Here is a 20174-nt window from a genome sequence, read left to right on the forward strand (position 1 = left end):
ATCTAGCCCCAAATGTCTGCTTTAGGTTTTCAGCAGCTATTAAAATACAGCATATTAAAGGTCACTGTAATGATTGGTTGTATTTTTCCTGAGAAAACTGGAAGGCTGAAATGTCAGAATCTAACAGTTTTTTGGTCAGATCATCACTGACCCTAGTTTGCATGCCATTGTTTTTCAAGTAATGTTGTAGTTCCCCTATAGAGATGACTCAACATAACCCTCCCCCCCCCCCCCCCAATATTCAACGCTATTTAACCGATCAGGAACAGCCGCTGACCAGTTAAATAGCATTTTAGCGCCTAATCGGCAATATTCAGCAGGAGATAATCAGTTATCTCCTGCTGAATATCTGCGGTTAGCAGCCACTAACCAGCTATATTGTACGACATAGCTCGTTAGGCACCAATATTCAGCGCCAAACCATCTGTTTACTGGTTAAATAGCAGGCCTATCTTTGAGTGCTAAAAGGTTAACTGGTTAGCGCTGAATATTGGCAAAACCGGTTAACTTTTTAGCAGTTAAAAAAACCCGGATAGTCAATGCCAGTCACCGGAAATGGCTCAGTATTGAATATCCGGATTTAATGCCGATGGTGAACAGCAAAAGTACTGCCCGCCGCCAGCTGAATATCAGACTCAAAATAGTTGATGCATTTCAGACAGAATTGTCATCGCAGTCTTTGGAAACAGAAAATCAAAAATGTTGATGAGCTGTTACATATTTGGGAGAATCAGGTGTCTAGGTTTACTAAATTTCTGGCAAACCAGAAGAAACCAAGTAGAATATGTTTCGCTCCTGCCTTTGTGTGATTAAGAACAAGTTATGCAAGAATGAAAGGAAACGGAGAAACAAAAAGTTTGAGGATTCTAAACAGCTGTACTTGAAAAAATTGGAACATTATAAATCTTAAGTTTCAGTTGCCAGGAAAGAATTATTTTCTAAGAAGATTCAAATGCCATCTGAAGACCAGCAGAGCAATTTGTGGTGTTGAAGAGTTTATTAAAAATTCCAGAAACTGCAGAAGGATTGTATCCCTTCAACAGATGAATTTGTTTCTCATTTTAAGATGAAGATTAATTTAGTAACACCTAGTTCGCTTATGATTAATTTAGTAATATCTTGCCAGAGGTTTATGACTGAGCAGCTATTGTGATTCTAGGTCATGGAATATATTTGGTTCACCTAGTACTTCAGAGGTTAGTACTATGATATTAAAGACCATTAGATTTATGTTGATTCCCACTTTGAAGTTACTTAGAGAACCTTATGCTGAGTTTCGTACTACCTTAGGTTTCCTTTTACTAATGTGCGCTGAAAAATGGCCTGTGCTGGTGTAGATGCATGTATTAGACGCGCGCAGGTCCATTTTTCAGCGCACCTGCAAAAAAGGCCTCTTTTTTTGGCTGAAAATGGATGTGCGTCAAAATGAAAATTGACGCGCATCCATTTTGGGCCTGAGACCTTATCGCCACCAATTGACTTGGTGGTAAGGTCTCACGTGTTAACCGGGTGGTAATTGTCAGCATGCATACAATGCTGATTACTGCCGAGTTAGCGCCGCGTGCCAGAAAATTTTCTGGCGCGCTGCGAAGAGGGGGGGCAGGGGGGGACAAAAATCCCCAGGCCTGGGCCTCCAAGGGGGGGCCAGCGCCGCAGTCCCACCCGCCCTCCGTCATCGACCGTCTGCCATCGGGACAGGCCCCCTGCATTGAAATCACAGCGCCTCTCACTTCCGTATGAAAACGGTGCAGGCAGCAGGTGTTATGACTCTGCCCCGGTGTCATGCTCTCATTCATCTTGGCCCTGGTGGTCAGACCTGGTGATCGCAATGGACTGTCTGTTTGTGGTTTTCCCGGTTCCAGAAGTCATGCCGGTCCGGTCCAGATTTTCTAGCCTGCCAGTTGGTATTGAGACCTTTTGGAACTAAGCTGTTTCTGTACCTGGTGACCTTCCTGGCTGTTGGCCTTTATTAACCACCTGGAAGCTTCCCTAGTTTGCCTTGCAACAGAGCTCTTCAGAGGTGTGTCTTCTGCGATCGTTTGTTGCTGTGCTTCCTTGCTACTTTCAGTTTCTGCCTATCTCTGCCTTTGAACCTTTGCCTGGACCTGGACTTTGACTTTGCTTGCCACCTGCCTTTGAACCTTTGCCTGGACCTGGACTTTGAATTTGCCTGCTGCCTGCCTTTGAACCTTTGCCTGGACCTGGACTTTGACTTTGCTTGCCGCCTGCCTTTGAACCTTGGCCTGGAGCTGGACCTTGCTTTTATTTGCTGGTTCACGATTCTGCTGGCTTTGTGGACTATCTTCCTGCTCTCTGCTGTGGCTTCTGTTCCGGTCCTGCTGCTCCAGTCCGGAAGATACTGGTCTGTCTGGGTTCCGCCTTGTTCCTGGTGAGTGTTCCTCCTGCTGCTGCTGCCCCTCGGCAGTAGCCCAAGGGCTCACTATCCAGTGTTTCGTGTGAAGCATGACAGCAGGGCAGCAGATTGCCTCCCTTCGGGCCTCCTTCCTTCCCTGTGCCCCGCCCTCGTCTGACGTAACTTCCGCGAGGGCGGGACACAAGGAGGGAAGGAGGGCCTAAGGGAGGCGATCTGCTGCCATGCTGCCTGCAGCGCTTTCACAAGGAGGTGAGAGGCACTGTGATTTCAATGCATGGGGCCCGGCCCGGTGGCGGACAGAGGGGGGGAGTGGCAGCGACCTGGGGGGGGGTGGAGGGGGGAGCGGCGACCTTGGGGGGTGGCGGAAACAGGGCCCCGGGGGCGGCCTTGCCCCGGGCCTGGCCCAGTCCTTCAGCGGTCCTGGTTTCGCATAAAAAATGAAAGTATTGTCTGGGTCATGTGGTAGCCAGGCGGTAGTTCAAAATTGACACATAGGATGCCAGCCTATGTGGCTTAGCAAAAGAGCCCCTTAGTTTTTCAATTTTTTCAATTTATATGGCATATAGCCATCTTCAAGATAACTATATACCATATAAATTGAAAAAAATTTGACTATGGGGTCCTTTTACTAAGCTGCAATATAAAGTAATTTTAGCGTACCTATATGTGGGATTTTCCCACTGCTAAGCTTATTTTTACCACAGCAGTAAAATGGCCGATTTTCTTTTTTTTTTTTTTTTTTTCAATTAATGGCCATGTGCTAATGTTGCAATTAGCACATGGCCATTAAAAAATATCAGCGTGTGAGCACTTACCAGCACCTGTTTTGTAGCTGGTAATAGCTCAAGTGCTAATGTAGCTGTGCTGATTAACACAGAAACACTCACTCTCTTCCCCTAGAAAGCCCCTTCTGTGATAAAATAGAAAATATTTTTCACCACCTGGTTTGCACATGCAGATCACAAAATTATCGTAGGACACCTGAGTTCTTCCCATGGTAAGCCATTTTAAGCTGTGACAAGCACCCGCTAACACTAACTGCAGCTTAGTAAAAGACTCCAATGAGAATTTTCATCCAGTTTCAAATATACCATTGTACTATGATAATTGAAAATGTGGTTCGTTTGCCATTGGAGGCTTTTATTGAGACTAAATTTATTGTGAATGAGCAAACCTGGTTTTCGTAAAGCCCACAGCCCTGACTTTACTTCTAACACTTTCTGATGCATCAATAAATGAGCTGCTTTTGACATAGTTCATCCTAATATACTGCTAAAGCATCTCTCTGAAATAGGTATAGGTTGCACTGTTCAAACAGTTTGTTTCTTATTTAGGAGTCCTTTTACTAAGGTGCTCTGAAAAATGACCTGCGGTAGTGTAGACGCATATCTTGGGCACTCACAGAATTATTTTTCAGCACACCTACAAAAAATGCTTTTTTAAAAATTTTTGCGAAAATGGACGTGCGGCAAAATGAAAATTGCCTTGCGTCCATTTTGGGTCTGAGATCTTACCACAAGCCATTGACCTAACGGCAAGGTCTCATGTGATAACCGGGTTGTAATGGTTTACGCGTGTCAAGTGCCACTTGATGTGCGTAGCTGCTGCTTGTCCAAAAACAAAAAATATTTTTCAGACTTGCGCAGCGGATGCACGTCAAAATTGAAATTACTGCAAGGGACACGGAGTAACCGAGCGGTAACTCCAATTTGGTACGCATTGGACACACATAGAGGGGCATAATCGAATGCGAATGCCCATCTCCATGGGCATCTATCTCCGAGAACGGGTACGTGAAGGGGCGGGACAGACAGTATTTTCGAAAAAGATGGGTGTCCATCTTTTGTTTCGATAATACGATTTGTGCCGGGCAAATGCATCGGATTTGTGCGGATTTCAGCTGGGCGGTATCGTTTTTCAGCGATAATGGAAACTGAAGGCGCCCAGCTCAAAAACGAACAAATCCAAGGCATTTGGTTGTGGGAAGGGCCAGGATTCGTAGTGCACTGGTCCCCCTCACATGCCAGGACACCAACCGGGCACCCTAGGGGGCACTTGTAACAATTAAAAAAAAATTAAAATACCTCCCAAGTCCATAGCTTCCTTCCCTTGGGTGCTGAGCCCCCCAAATCCCCCCCCAAAAACCACTGCCCACAAATCTACACCATTGCCATAGCACTTATGGCTGAAGGGGGGCACCTAGATGTGGGTACAGTGGGTTTTGGGTGCAGTTTGGAGCGCTCCCATTTACCAGCACAAGTGTAACAGGTAGGGGGGGATGGGCCTGGGTTCACCTGCCTGAAGTCCACTGCACCCACTAACAACTGCTCCAGGGACCTGCATACTGCTGTGATGGAGCTGGGTATGACATTTGAGGCTGGCATACAGGCTGGAAAAAAAGTTTTTAAAGTTCTTTTTTTGGGGTGGGAGGGGGTTAGTGACCACTAGGGGAGTCAGGGGAGGTCATCCCCGATTCCCTCTGGTGGTCATCTGGGCAGTTGGGGCACTTTTGTGAGACTTATTCGTGAAAAAACAAGGGTCCAGAAAAAGTGACCCAAATTCTCGCTTCTGGCGCCCTTCTTTTTTCCATTATCGGCCGAGCGCGCCCATCTCTCCTCAGACGATAAACACGCCCCCAATCCCGCCTTCACCACGCCTCCGACATGCCCCCGTCAACTTTGTCCGTTCCCACGACAGATTGCAGTTGGAGATGCCCAAAATCGGCTTTCGATTATACCGATTTGGGCGCCCACGGGAGAAAGGCGCTTATCTCCCGATTTGGGTTGAAATATGGGCGTCTTTCTCTTTCAAAAATAAGCTGGCTAGGCGCCTAAGCGGCTTAGTAAAAGGGCCCCTTAGTGAATTGGCAACAGCAAGTTAGCACTATAATGCACATTATTTGCCTCACAACATATGTTAAACAGCAATAACATTGAGGAAAGGCTTTGAAAATCAGAGCTTGTCAGCTCCAAGAAGAGATGACTGAGAGATGATATAACAGAGGCTTACAAAATTGTGAGCAATGTAGAACAATATAGGAAGTTATTAACTATATCAGCAATACTAGGACTAGAGGGCATTCCAGGACAGTAACAATTAGATTTAAATCGAACTTTAATCATTATTTTTCAGTTATCAAACAATTAAGCTATGGAATTTGTTGCAAGAAAATAAAGTGAAAGTTAATCTTGTCAAGTTTCTAGACGACGAGTCAATTAAAAATTATTAGCCAGATACACTTGAGTGTCTCCAAGTCCATTTCATACTTCTGGGAATCAGGAACAGGATTTCTTATATGGATCTGCTGGGTTCTTCTGAAATACCCAGACTAGCCACTGTTGAAGATAAGATCCTGGGTTCAATAGACTATCAGTCTGTCTCAGTATGGCATTATTACATTCCTACTGTGATTTTGGCCAATTCATTCATCAGTAAGTCCTGCTTACATTGTGAGTTTGTAGAAATTGCAGATTCTGCATTATTAGACCTCTTCTTCAATTTCCACCTCGCTGATGTTTGGGAAAAGTTTGAGAAATAACCCTTCCCTAGGAAATAGCAAGCACAGGGACAAGTCTTTGCATGTGCATAGTAGAGAGTATGTGGAGGGGCATAATTGAACGAAAACGTCTATCTCCATGGGCGTTTATCTCCGAGAACGGGTCCGTGAAGGGGCGGACCGAACCGTATTTTCGAAAAAAATAGACGTCCATGTTTTATTCGACAATTTGTGAGCTGGGCGTTTTTGTTTTTCAGTGATAATGGAAAATGAAAGCGCCCAGCTCAAAAACGAATAAATCCAAGGCATTTGTTCGTGGGAGGGGCCAGGAGTCGTAGTGCACTGGTCCCCCTCACATGCCAGGACACCAACCGGGCACCCTAGGGGGCACTTTTACAAAAACAAAAAAAAAAGGTAAAAGAGCTCCCAGGTGCATAGCACCCTTCCCTTGTGTGTTGAGCCCCCAAAATCCCCCTCAAAACCCACTGCCCACAAGTCTACACCATTACTATAGCTCTAAGGGGTGAAGGGGGTCACCTACATGTGGGTACAGTCAATTAAGGGGGGGGGTTGGACGACTAAGCATTAAGCAGCACAATTGTAACAGGTAGGGGGGGGTATGGGCCTGGGTCCACCTGCCTGAAGTCCACTGCACCCCCTAACAACTGCTCCAGGAACCTGCATACTGCTGCCAGGGAGGTGGGTATGACATTTGAGGGTGAAAATAAAAAGTTGTGAAAAATCATTTTTTTGTGGTGGGAGGGGGTTAGTGACCACTGGGGGAGTCAGGGGAGGTCATCCCCGATTCCCTCTGGTGGTAATCTGGTCATTTAGGGCACTTTTTGGGGCCTTATTCGTGAAAAAACAGGGTCCAGGAAAAGTGCACTAAATTCTAGCTACAAACGCATACTTTTTTTCAATTATCGGCGAAAGGCGCCCATCTCTGTTCGGGTGATAACCACGCCCCAGCCCCGCCTTCACCACGCCTCCGACATGCCCCCGTCAACTTTGTACGCTTCCGCGATGGAGTTCAGTTGAAAACGTCCAAGTTCGGCTTTCGATTATACCGCGTTATTCGTTTTTGGGAGATAAACGCCTATCTCCCGATTTAGGTCGCAATATAGGCGTTTTTGTCTTTCGATTATAAGCTGGTTAGTATCTTAGTTTAATTTCACATATAATGACAAAGCATGAAAAAGACAACTGGACAGCTGCATCTGGATGCACATTGCTTGCAAAGTACTACTGTTAATCCACAGCAATATTATTTTTGCAATTTTTTAAATCATGTCTACTGTTCAGCAATATTTTTTCAAGTTCATCTCTCAATTTAGATAGATCCTTCTTAATAAAATGTTAGATTATGCTGTATTGTAATCATACTGTAGTAGGTAGGTAGGGTGTCAGACTAACAGAAGTGAATGGCCAACTATCAGGCTCCCCAGTCAGGGCATGAGTAACCAACAGGAAAAGGAAACATTAGGATTCATGGGAGGGATACAAGCAGCTGACAGGGACTCAAAACAGATCCAAAGAAGTTCCTACATTTTTGTGTTTTGCTAGGTAAATTATCACAGTACCTTTGCAAACAAGTAACAAGTCCATAAGATAAGCACAGGAACAATTCTGGTGTGTAAGTAGCAGGTTGCCAAAATGCTATGTCATTGCAGTTGCAGACAAAACATTCTGTCTTCTGCTCCAGAATTCAAATGTCAATCCAATAACAATAGGTGTTACAGTCAAAGACACTAATCCAGTAGGATTTAAATAGGAGTTTTGGAGGGAAGTATAAAATCCAGTTACAGGGGAGGAGCTATGTCTTTCCTCCCAGAAGGGAGTTCAGTTAAAGAGAAGGTAGAGGAGCAATAAATGGGGAATCACACTCAGTGGCCCATTAAATCTTAGCTCCCTTCTCAAGAGACTAGGGGAAGAGAAGAAGAAGTAATACTTCAGGGGCTGCCAGTCTACTAGAGGCTGAAGAGAAAGACAAGTGTTCCCAGTCTGATCTGTAGCGATCCCTATGAGGCACGGAGTGCCCTAATGTGGAAGGTCTCATCAAAAGGAGATTAGATCTTAAACCTTGGTCTGCTTATAACAATGCTTGAAGCTGAATATCCATCCCTAGTGCCAGCTGAGCCATGTATCCAGACAATGGTGCCATTCTCCAGATATTTCAAACCTTATTAACTTCAAAATGACTGTTCATTCTTTTAGATGAGTCCTAAAAGGGAGACACAAATGTTTAATATATAGTACTTGTTAACAAGGCATAGTATTAAAACTATTGCTAAACTACCTGAAACAGGTAGGTTAATCTAGTCCTGGTTTCTCTGCATTGCCTCCTGGACTTATAGTTCTAATGTCCCTGATGATCACCCTAAAAGAAAACAGGACTACCAGTCCAGACAAGCAATGGGATAAGATTGACATTGGATCATTCTGTCTTGAAAATCTGCAGCCAGCTGACAACCCTGCTTGTTTAGCAGAGTAGCCAAAGCAGGCTGTGGGAACACTGGATAATAGCTAATGCTGGTATAAGATTTTTTTTTCCAGCCTATTCACCCTTTAGGTGAAAATAAGTGAACCATACAGTAGATAAAATTGCTGAAATCCACAATAATCTACAAATGCATCAGCCATTTGAGTATAATGAGCTTAACATTATAAAACGTACCTCCTCTGCTCTACCATTAGCAATTTATATATGAATCCCAGGTCAAGTGTCTTAGAAGTCTATAAGGAATGTAGACATAGCTTGAACTGAACTGGCATGGACTGGCAGAGACTTGCCTTGTCCTGTTTTGTGTTTAGAATAGGAGGGGAGGGGAGGGAAAGGGATCAAGAAAAATTTGAGTTGGACTGCACTAAGACCCTGCATCCCCCACCCTGTCCAATACACTTAAGATGTGGAGGTTGGTAGTGCGAGAGGTTCATACGGTGACTACTTCTTTGCTCCTATCTAATGTTCAACTTTCCACACTTACTCCATCTGCAGATATTCTTCTTTGGATATGTGCAGGTGGGCGCTGTCTGGGGCATATCTAGAAAGGCTCCCATTTTAAAACCTTTGAAGAGCTACGTTCCTTGTATGGTCTTCTAGACCATACTAAATATATTTATGTGCAGTTGTGTTGGGATGTGTTGGACAGGGCTGGAGGGGACAGGCAGCTGAGATCTCAAACAGCAATTGAGAGGATTATTACAAAGCCAGGTCAGGTCCCTAAATTGATTAGTAAGCTTTATTTTGCCTTTCGTTTTGGAGGAAAATAATTTGATACTGAAAGCAGGAACAGGGATCTACATTTAGGCTTGAATGAGATTGGCAACAGATTTGGCACAAATTTCTAAGATATCCATTTGTAATAAGAGCCAAGAACTTATGTACAAGCTTCTCTACCAGACTCATCACTCTCTGGTCTTCCTTTCATGCTTCAGATCAGCAGACCTCAGATATCGGCAGGGGGATTATATTCAAATGTGATGGGACTGTAGTGAGGCTTAGAACTTCTGGAAGCAGATTGAAGGTGAACTATTTTTTATGTTTGCCTCCTAAATTGCTCTTAATGCTGGGCTCTGATAACTGGGTCATTGGGAAGGTATTGAGCAGCCCAGAGACTGTCAATCTCTCCTGTTTCACTGTCTACATGTGGTGAGGTTGCATTGCAGTGGAGGCTGAGGCTGGAGTTCCTGCTATGGAAAACTTAACTAATGGACATTGTTAGACTCCAATATGCTACCAGCCTTATTTGGGGGAAAAACTACCAGCTATACCTACGTATGGTCTAAGTATTGGGATTGACATGAGACTAGGGGTTAATACTTTGGTTTTATACTTTGCCATTCGTATTTTCAAGGGGTGTATGATAATGTATATTTATACTTGTATTATCCTGCAGCCATGTACTGACATTGTGCCTTTTGTTTCTGTCTACACTTAAATAAAAAGTTATTTAAAAAATTGAGATGGAATATAGCATTTATAGGGAATCTAATGTAGTGAGTTGAAACATGGTGCAAAAAGTGTTTCTGAAGTTGACGGAAGTTTATTGATTCCCCCTACCCCCTTAATCAAATAGGTATGTGTCAATATGGGGAAAAGGAAGGTGGGAAGAACTGACACAGGGATACAAAGCTTGTTTTCCACTACGTCATAAGTGAAAGTATGACTTGGGAGGCAGGCCTGGTAGCTCAGCAGCTGATGGTGTCCATTTATAATGCTGTAAGTCTGTAGTTCAAGGCAGTCATTTTAGAAGTCTATTTGCCATTGTGAACCTGGAAATGGTGGCGTTTGCATGTTCATATTGCATGCCAGTCAGAAATGCCATTTTAAAAATTACATGCTGTGAATGGTCTTCCTCCATTGAAAGAATGACGTCAAGGAAGGAGGCATGCTGGGGGTGGGGCAGCATCATAGATATCCAGCAGCAATTACACATAACACGATGACATGCAGAGCAGGAGATGTAAACGTCATTTTTCACATCTGTGTAAAAAATCCAAACAACGGATACACCTGTCTGTTAGGACTGCTAGAGTTGCACCTGACTGCTGGAGAGCTGAGAGCGAGCTGTTGTAGTGATTGCTGTCTATACTACCTGGGTCTATCTTTTACTTACCCACACTGTCTTGTATTGTATCTCAGCCCTCCTCCAAACCTCCAAACTTCAGGTACTGCATGTATACCTCCCCCCTGCTGCCCTCTCAAGCCTTCCTATTCTACTCTCTACCCTCATCTGTGAGCCCAACATGCCCCCATCAGAGTCTGTACAGCTGTGCTCTGCTGCCTGATGTCTCCCTTACCCACCTGATCCCTGTATTCTGTGATCATATATGTCTGCCTCTGCTTTCCAGTGTCTGTCTGAGTGCTGCAGTTGTGCTGCATATGTATGGGACTGAGTGCGTGGTGCTGATGGTGGGAGAACAGTGATGTGGATGGAAACTGGATACGTCATACGATTGACGGTTGCCAGGCCACTTTGGACCACAGCATTTTAACTTTCTGGCAGATGCAACCATAGGCCTGTATTTCACACTGTCTTTCACCACTTGCATTTTTTCAGTTCATTATGACAAGGTGTGGGCTTGAAAACAGTTCAGTGTGGTCACTAATATGCACATTTCTGCTGCTAATATTCAGAGAAGACATGGGTAGGTACTGCAGTAACACTTCACTCTTTTGCACTTGCTGTAAGGGGAGCCAGAACAAACATATATCATGTGCACTGAAATAGCCACCTGGATCGGATGGTATACACCCAAGGGTATTGAAAGAACTCAAACATGAAATTGCTGATCTGCTGCTAGTGATCTGTATCCTGTCATTAAAATTGTCCATAGTACCTGAAAACTGGAGGGTGGCCAATGTGACACCAATTTTTTTTAAATGGATCCAGAGGTGATCCAGGAAATTACAGACCAGTAAGCCTGACTTCAATGCAGGGCAAAATAGTAGAAACTATTAGAAAGAATAAAATTATAGAAACATAGACAAACATGGTTTAATGGGACAGAATCAGCATGGATTCAGCCAAGGGAGGTCTTGCCTCACCAATTTACTTAATTTCTTTGAAGGCTTGAATAAACGTGTCGATAAAGGTGAGCCAGTTGATGTAGTGTATCTATATTTTCAGAAAGCTGTTGACAAAGTACCTCATGACAGACTCCTGAGAAAATTAAGGCATTATGGGATAGGAGACAATGTTCTTCTGTGGATTAAGGATTGTTGGACAGAAAACAGAGGGTAGGGTTAAATGAACATTTTTCTCAACCGAGTAGGGTGAATAGTGGAGTGCCTCAAGGATTTGTACTGAGATCGGTGCTATTTAACATATTTATAAATGTTCTGGAAATCAGAACGACGAGTGAGGTGAGTAAAATTGCAGGTAGACCTTAGGACACTGGAAGACTGGGCATCCAAATGGCAGATGAAATTTAACATAGACAAATGCAAGGTGATGCACATTAGGAAGGATAATCTGAATCATAGTTATCTGATGCTACTTTAGGAGTCAGCATTCAAGAAAAAGACCTAGGAATCATTGTAGACAATATGCTGAAATCTTCTCACTAGTGTGCAACAGCGACCAAAAATGCTAACAGGATTCTAGGAATTATTAAAAGAGGTATGCAAAATAAGAGCAAAAATATTATAATGCATCTGTATCGCTCCATGGTGCAACCTCACCTTGAGTATTGTGTTCAATTCTGGTTGTCATATCTCAAAAAAGATATAGCGGAATTGTGAGGATTCCCCTCTCCCTCAAAGAGGGCTGATATGTCTGCATGATTGTGTAAAGGGGTGTAGCAAATGTATTATTGCTCATTACCTTGATTCTGGGCCTCTCCAAGTTATGCCTTGATCTGGATAAGGAAGCATATAGGATACCTTCCACACCCTTATCAAATGTGCATTATGCATGCTGCACATGGCCATAGCACCTGACATTGCAGTACTCTGAGGTTCATGGTTAGGCCACTCAGTGGATGGGGTTCTGTGGCAGCCTAGGCCATTATAGTTAGACGTGGATTGGGGTGCTTACTTCCAGGGGTTCTATTGACTGGAAGCAGTCCCTTTGTTGTGATTGATGCCTGTGGGAAGATGCCTGGATTAGTTCAAATGTCAATCGTTGCTACTTTAGTAGGGATGGTAGGCCCAAGGACATTGAGCTCAATATGCACTTCTTCACTGTAGCACACCAGTTCTAATGGTGATTAGACTTTAAACCTTGTGGAATGTCCTTGCTATGCTATTATGGTCATATGAGAGAGATGGGCCATGTATGCAACATGTGTGAGAACTGGCACTTTCTGATGCTGGACTGTTGCACTATTATGCTAATGTAGGCATGTTGCAGAGGAAATGATTTTGCTTACTTATACATTGTGTGTGGGTTTCTCATACCAAGGTATGCCTGCTGGGCACCTGCTCAGATGTTTATGTGTCCACTGTCAATGAAAGGCAGCCTAATCTGGTTAATGTAGCCCTGGCTGACCTCTTGAATCAGTGTGTGGATCCTGAATCCCTGCTTGGACAGAGGCATATCCATGCAGGGAAGTGTCTTTTTCTGGTATGAGCCTCAAAGTAATATTTGCAAAGGATCAAAGCTGCATTAAGCAAGGAGTAGACAATATTATGTATGACCCTATTTGACAACTAATACCCATCCTGTGCCTGGCAGCAATCAGGTTTTTACAGTGTACAAGGGCTATGTACATGATGCCAGATATTTCAGCTTGCTTGGTGCAGAATATTGACTGGCACAAAGGACTCAAGAGTGTTTGTAATATGAACAGTACAAAATTATATTTACTATCTATCTATCTATCTATCTATCTATCTATCTATCTATCTATCTATCTATCTATCTATCTATCTATCTATTTTCTTGGTATTTATATCCTACATTTGCCAAAAAGTAATAACACTTCAATGCAGTTTATATATATGAGTAAGAAGTTATAGTACAAATAAATATAGAATCAAGAAAAAGTGAGCAGTTGTTTAAATGCATTTAGAGCATTTTGCAATAGATACATTATTTTAAGAACTGTATTTCATTTTTAGAGAGCTAATTGCCATCCTGTGATAGGACCTTTTTGAATAAACAGGCTTTTAAAGATTTCCAGAATAGTAGGTAATTATTTATGTGTCTTATTCCCATCAGGAGTATATTCTACCATTTTGTAGCTAGGTAAGGGAAACTGCTAGTGAGAGTTGATTTGTATTTAATATACTTGCAACTGGGGAAATGGTGAATGAAAAAGTCTCTAGTGCCTGGTATGGCATTTCTTGTAGGACGGTCTATCAAATTAAGCAAGTAGTCCAGTGTCATCTCATATAATATTTTGAATACAAAAATACAAATTTTAAAAACATTTCTGGCTTTTATCAGAAGCCAGCGCAATCTTATCAATAGTGGAGATACCTGTTCAAATTAAGCAGCTTTATAAATCATCCATGCAGCTGTGTGTTCTGAGTTGTTCACAGTTTCTTAATTAACAATTCTTTGCTGCCAGCATAAATTGCATTGCAGTAATTTAGAATTTGCCAAACATGTTACTTCACATGCTGTTTGTGCCAGCTATTGTTGGGAATTAGGGCTCCATAGTTATGCCTTCTCTGTCTACTAGAACACAGACATTGGCCCTCACAACAGTGGATCACAGGGGGAAGAGCTACAGGCCCTAGATGCCTCTTATTTCCCCCTCAGGGCACATAGCTCTTCCCTGTCATCTTGTAGTTGGGTCTGTATGAGGACAAGAACATGAAACATCCCACAAAAGCCCTGCTACACCTCCCTATGAAACTCCTCCAGATGCTGCAGAACTTCAGCCAGGATAACTGTGCCTTGCCCTTCAGGGAGAGGCATCTGCCACCATGCCACACCTGAGTCCTCACCCTCTGTGCATTGCAGGTGCAGGATGTTGTCCGTATTATCTAAAAGCTGAGGCCGCTGCAGCTGCAAAGGTAGGGGGTGCTACTTACCCTCACCCTCCCCACCATCTAAAGGGTTGTGGTTAGGCAAGCCCAAGTCCATATCATCCTCCTCCTGTGGCACAGTCTCAAGGGAAGTTATTGGTGGGCCTTGAAAAGGCAGAGCCTCTAGGCTGGCTGGCCTCCCAGGGCATTCCGGTCCATGTCCCCAGCCTCACCATTTTGTAACACTGAATCCAGGGGAGGCATTGAAGGGGCTTGGAATGGCTGTGCCTCAAGCCCTGTAAGACCTTCCATTTCAAGCACCCCCTCCCCTGGGGTGATGGCCTGTAGTCCTAAACTTCCTCCTCTGCCTTTGCCATGTTTTCCTCTTTGTCTTCTCTCAACTTCCTCTTCCTCCTCTTCCTCTTCGTACTCACTGGCAGCTTGAAAGAAAAGAAAATACAGGTCAGTTTAGGTGGCCTTTTTAAGGCTGTTTAGTGTGTGCTGCATCCTGGGATATATTAATGGTTCTAAAACCAGCATCCACAGTGCTCTGTCTTTATATGATGCATACAGACCACCAGAACAATGACACACCTGGTTTAGGGGACTGACCCAATGGTAGACAACAGTAGTAGACATGATGGGGTTTTGTCTCATGTAATCACTTACAGATGGATGGCTTTTGCCACAGCAAGCTAGTTTAGCAGCAAAAGTCTTCTATTCTGGTCCTTCCAAGACAAGTGCTGCCTTTGTATTGGTAACGAGACACCGTTTCCATGTAAGCCTGGCTGTGGGCAGATATCTGGTGATACTGCCTGTAGTAGATTCATCTTCAGCACAAAAACAATGAGACAATACAGGTACAATCATGGTTTGCTCTCCACAAGTAATAGAGTAGTTTTGCATTGCAGCCAGGTATGTATGTGAGTACACAGATGCCACTTGAATATTGGGGCCTGTAGCAAGATGCTGTGGCATGGTGATATGTCTAGCCATTGGCTCAATAACTGCTGCAGTGTGAAGGTGCTCAACCTTAATGTGGCAGTGGTGGCCCTCCTATATTGACCTTGCCATTGCCATGCCTCATGTAGTTGTAACATTTTGTGACTGCGCTGCACAAAGATGAGGCTGTGCAGTGGCTACATGCATTCTGCTGCATGGCTTTAGATACCTTGGATATCCCAGACACAGTTCTGCTGAACTGAAATGATTTCAAATTACAGTGAAAGAGCCTGGTGTATAGCACATTGGTGTTGGGAAATGGATAAGTAGCCTACTGGTTACCGGCTACCACGTGGTCCTTGTGGTAGTTTCATTTCTGACGCACGTCTGCTACACGCGACAGAAAATATTTTTATTTTTGGGCACGCAGGTGGTAATCGGCATTTTATGTGCATAGACCATTACCACCTGGTTACCGTGTAAGACCTTACTGCCAGGTCAATGGCTGGCAGTAAGGTTTCAGACCCAAAATGGATGTGTGGCAATTTTCATTTTGCCGCATGTCCATTTTCAGCAAAAAATTTTAAAAGACATTTTTTTACAGTTGCGCTAAAAAATGATTCTGCACGCGCCCAAAACACACGTCTACACTATCGCAGGCCATTTTTCAGTGCACCTTTGTAAAAGGGCCCCAAAATACTTTAATGTTGGTTGTTTTGCATATTGCTAGTATTATGAGTCAGAATAGTTTCCAAATGACAGATAATCTCTTTTATGTATGTTTTAGAAATACAGAGCAGATGGTTTATGGTTTCTCTTCATTTCACAGAGTTTTTAACTTATAAGCTTGTTTGTATGATTATTGTTAGTTTTTATCTATTATTATGTATGTAAACTGCTCTCCGCTTAGAATTTGTAGATAACGTGGGCTATAAATAAATTTTATTATTATTATTAACTACCTGTAGAACCTCAGAACCTCAATGAGTTAGAGTTTCTCTTGAATAACTCAATAGCATATTGATTCAGATGCTGTTCACATTTAACTTTGTGTTACGGTGTTCAGATCAGTTTACATCACAGCGCTAACCTTCTGGCAGACAGATACTGTTTTACTATTGAAACTCACTGTAACCTACCCTGCTTTCTGCCATATTTAAAACCTATTAATTGTTAATGTTGCACCTTCTTGAATTCTAATCATGACCCAGCTGTGCATAGATCTTTTGTTAGGAAATATCGTCATCTGCTCCAAGGAGAATCATTAGTTCAGCCTCTGGAGACAGTGCACTGTTTTGTTTGTGAGAGTTTGTCCTTGTGTTGTTACATTTGCTTGGAACAGAGACTGTACATAGTCTGTTCAGTTTTCCTGAACTGCCAGTTGCCTGATGTAAATGCTGTTCATTATTATCTGGAGTGCACAGGAAAATTACTGCGTTTTTTTTTCTCATGACTTTGCAGACACTAGCCTTCCTTGCTGTTCTTTTTCACTGATCTAGCGGGCATTGACAAGTGGTCGAGGTACTTTTCATCAATGTGTGTTTTTGTTCTAGGTAAACATATCTAATAATTTCTCAGCTTTTCACCTGCAAAAATAGATGTTTCCTACCAATCCTAGGTTATGAATAGAAAGCTAAAAATGGTGGTGTAGAGTTATGGTGTCAGTGTAATGCTTCTGTGATGACTATTGTTTTGGGTGATTATTAAGCTGAAACACTGACTGATATATCTTCTTTTCAATCAAATTATTACCATGTTATGAGGAATATTAGAAACCAACATTGATTTAAACCACATGCATAAATAAGCAATATAGGAATCCACAAAAGTAATACTACAAAACAAAATATATTTCCTTGTACTGCTTGTCTTTTAAAACAAAGTGCCTTTACCTGGTTTGCTGTCCTCTGAACTCTGTTTTTCTTGCTGACCTGTCTTCATACAGTATGTTGTGCTCTTGAAGCAAATGAAGCTTTAAACGTTTATTCCTATCATGAAATAAATGTCTTTATTTTTCAGGACGAGTTTCCTTAGTTAAACCTTTTATTAGGCACTGAGTATTTCATACCTAGATTGTCCTTTACAGTTGTAAATTGGGTATGTTATTGCTTCTCCTCTAGATGGATCCTGTACAAAAAGCAGTAATAAATCATACATTTGGAGTGTCCATTCCCCCAAAGAAGAAACAAGTCATCTCTTGTAATGTCTGCCAGCTTCGCTTTAACTCTGATGTGAGTATCGTATCTGCATATTCCTATAACATTACTATTCTCCCTGTCAATAAGCTAATGAGCCTAAGGGCACAGGCATTTTTACATTTAGAAGTACCCAATTTAGAAAAAAAAACCAGTATCAATGAATGATTAACCAGATTATTTTTGCAGCAGCTTTGTGGTATGCAAACCCACAGATCAAACTTCTTCATTTTCACTTGCTAAATGGAATTTTATAGTCCCACTGAACCATTTATAGTTCATTTTATATGGGATTGTGTTCAAAGGGAAGAGTAGACAGGCATCCCTCTTATGTGAGGCAGATAAAAATCATTTTTAGTATATATTGTATTATTACAGTACACACCTAGATTAATATGCGCTGAGCATAGGAATATTTTAGCACTCTAAAGAATCTTGGCTCTTGGTAGATTCAGTGATATTTTAGGATATCATATAACTCTTGATATTGCTGATTCTACTGATAAGGAATTGTGCATTGGTAGTGGCCAATATTTAGATACTAAATTGCATTAGGTGTAGATAAATTATTTGTACTGTGTTAGAAAAATAACTTCTTTTGTAGAAAGCATTCCACTAGTGGTTTCTGTTGTACAGAGTTGTACCTTTTGATGCTCATTCACCATAAAAAGTATATCTAATTAGTCAGGTTTGAGATAGAGGGCTGTATTTATAAAACCTTTTTCAATTATGTGCAAAATAGGTGGAGTCTTGCTGAATAAGGCCTATAAGAATAGCCATACTGGGTGAGACCAGTGGTCCATCTAGCCCAGTATCCTGCTTCCAATAGTGGCCAATCCAGGTCACAAGTACCTGGCAGAAACCCAAATAGTAGCAACATTCCATGCTACCAATCCCTGGGCAAGTAGTGGCTTCCCCCTTGTCCATCTCAATAGCAGACTATGGAGGAACATGTCCATCTCAATAGCAAACTATGGCCTTTTCCTCCAGGAACTTATCCAAACCTTTTTTAAACCCAGATATGTTAACCACTGTTGCCACACTTCCAGCAATGAGTTCCAGAGGTTAACTACTCTTTGAGTGAAAAAATATTTCCTCCTATTTGTTTTAAAAGTACTTCCATGTAATCTGATTGAGTGTCCCCCAACTTTTGTACTTTTTGAAAGAGTGGAAATTCGATTCACTTTTACCTGTCCTACACCACTCAGGATTTTGTAGACTTTAATCAAATCTTCCCTCAGCCGTCTCTTATCCAAGCTGAAGAGCCCTAAGCTCTTTAGCCTTTCCTCATATGATATGAGTTCCATCCCATAATGTTAAGTTATCCGTGAATTTAAACCTTTTCCTCTTTCCTGTATATACCTGTGCATGGTATGCCAAGGAAGCATTCACCATCTAACTAAATGCGATTCATGCTCCTTGCATTCTAATCATGGCTTAACTTCAGTAGCTTTAAGGGCATTGTAATTGGACCAAAATATAAATGTACACATCATTAATGGTTGCAATAGATCTGACCGTGATGCTTCCTAGCCACAAGCTCAGTATTGGCTTTCCATCTCACAAAGAATTACATTTAAGTTGTTTTACTCTGTGATTCATGTTTTCTTATCCCCTTGGGTCTTTTCTAATTGTTCATAAGTCCCTCTGTCTAAAAATCAGTCTGCGTTAGCGGCTAACGCGCGCCTAACAGATAAAAAGAGTACTGCGGGGCGCGTTCAGGTGTCATACGGTAACTTCAAACTGTGCAGGCGCTAAAACATTTTCCTTTTTTTTTTTTTTGAGTGGTCCTGCTCTAACCAGTTTGCACATCTACATTACCACACACTAACTGGTTAGCGCATGGATAACATGGGAGCCCTAACTACCTACAAAATGGGTGGCAGCACGTGCTCACACAGTAATTTTAAAAAGTGGCTATGTGCTAATGGCAACATTAGTGAATGGCCTTTAATGCAAGAAATAGAAAAAACTTTCACTCGTCAGGCAACACTCTCTTCCCAACTCCAGTAATGATTTTTAACAAATGATATACAAATGCATTTAAGTACAGGAAGAGAGCCTTTTTCAAATGAAGGAGAGCTCTGGAATGAGGGGGCATATGACAAAGTTAAGAGGGAATAGGCTTAGGAGCAGTGGCGTACCAAGGTGGGGGGGCAGTGGGGGTGGTCCGCCACGGGTGCACGCCGCTGGGGGGGGGTGCTGCGTGCTGGTCAACGTCGTTCGTTTCCATGCTTCCTCTGCCCCGGAACAGGAACCTGTTCCGGGGAAGAAGGAGCATGGAAACGAACGACGCTGACCGGCGCGCAGCACCCCCCCAGCGGCGTGCACCCGGGGGGGGGGGGTTCTTTCACCAGGGTGGGGGGGGTTCCCTTCGCCGGGGGGGGGGAGTCACGCTGCACGGGGGGAGGGGGGGGGTCACTGCACCCGAGGGGGTGGGGCACATTGGCGATCCGCCCCGGGTGTCAGCGCCCCTCGGAACGCCACTGCTTAGGAGTAACCTAAGGAAGTATTATTTCACAGAAAGGGTGATAGAGGCATGGAATGGCCTCCCGGTGGAGGTTGTGGAGTCGAGGACTGTTCCAAAATTTTAAAAGGCATGGGGTAAGCATGTGGGATCGCATAGGAAAAGGAAGAATTAGGGATTACAGCGGATGGGCACACTGGATGGGCCATGTGGCCTTTATCTGCCATCATATTTCTATGTAAAAAATGCTGGAATCCAAATTACATTCTATCATAAGTAGC

General features: G+C 42.9%; 1 protein-coding gene across 4 annotated transcripts in view; it reads left to right on the top strand.

The window, feature by feature from the left end:
* ZNF385B (zinc finger protein 385B) overlaps positions 1-20174 on the top strand; it is a 451618-nt gene that overhangs the window by 286464 nt on the left and 144980 nt on the right. For all 4 annotated transcript variants that reach the window (XM_030210445.1, XM_030210446.1, XM_030210447.1 and 1 more), the window contains one exon: positions 17352-17462. In XM_030210445.1, coding sequence (XP_030066305.1) covers positions 17352-17462 — 111 coding nt within the window. The remainder of the gene's footprint in view (positions 1-17351; positions 17463-20174) is intronic.

This window comes from Microcaecilia unicolor, chromosome 7, assembly GCF_901765095.1.
Source record: "Microcaecilia unicolor chromosome 7, aMicUni1.1, whole genome shotgun sequence".
NCBI classification, from domain to species: domain Eukaryota; kingdom Metazoa; phylum Chordata; class Amphibia; order Gymnophiona; family Siphonopidae; genus Microcaecilia; species Microcaecilia unicolor.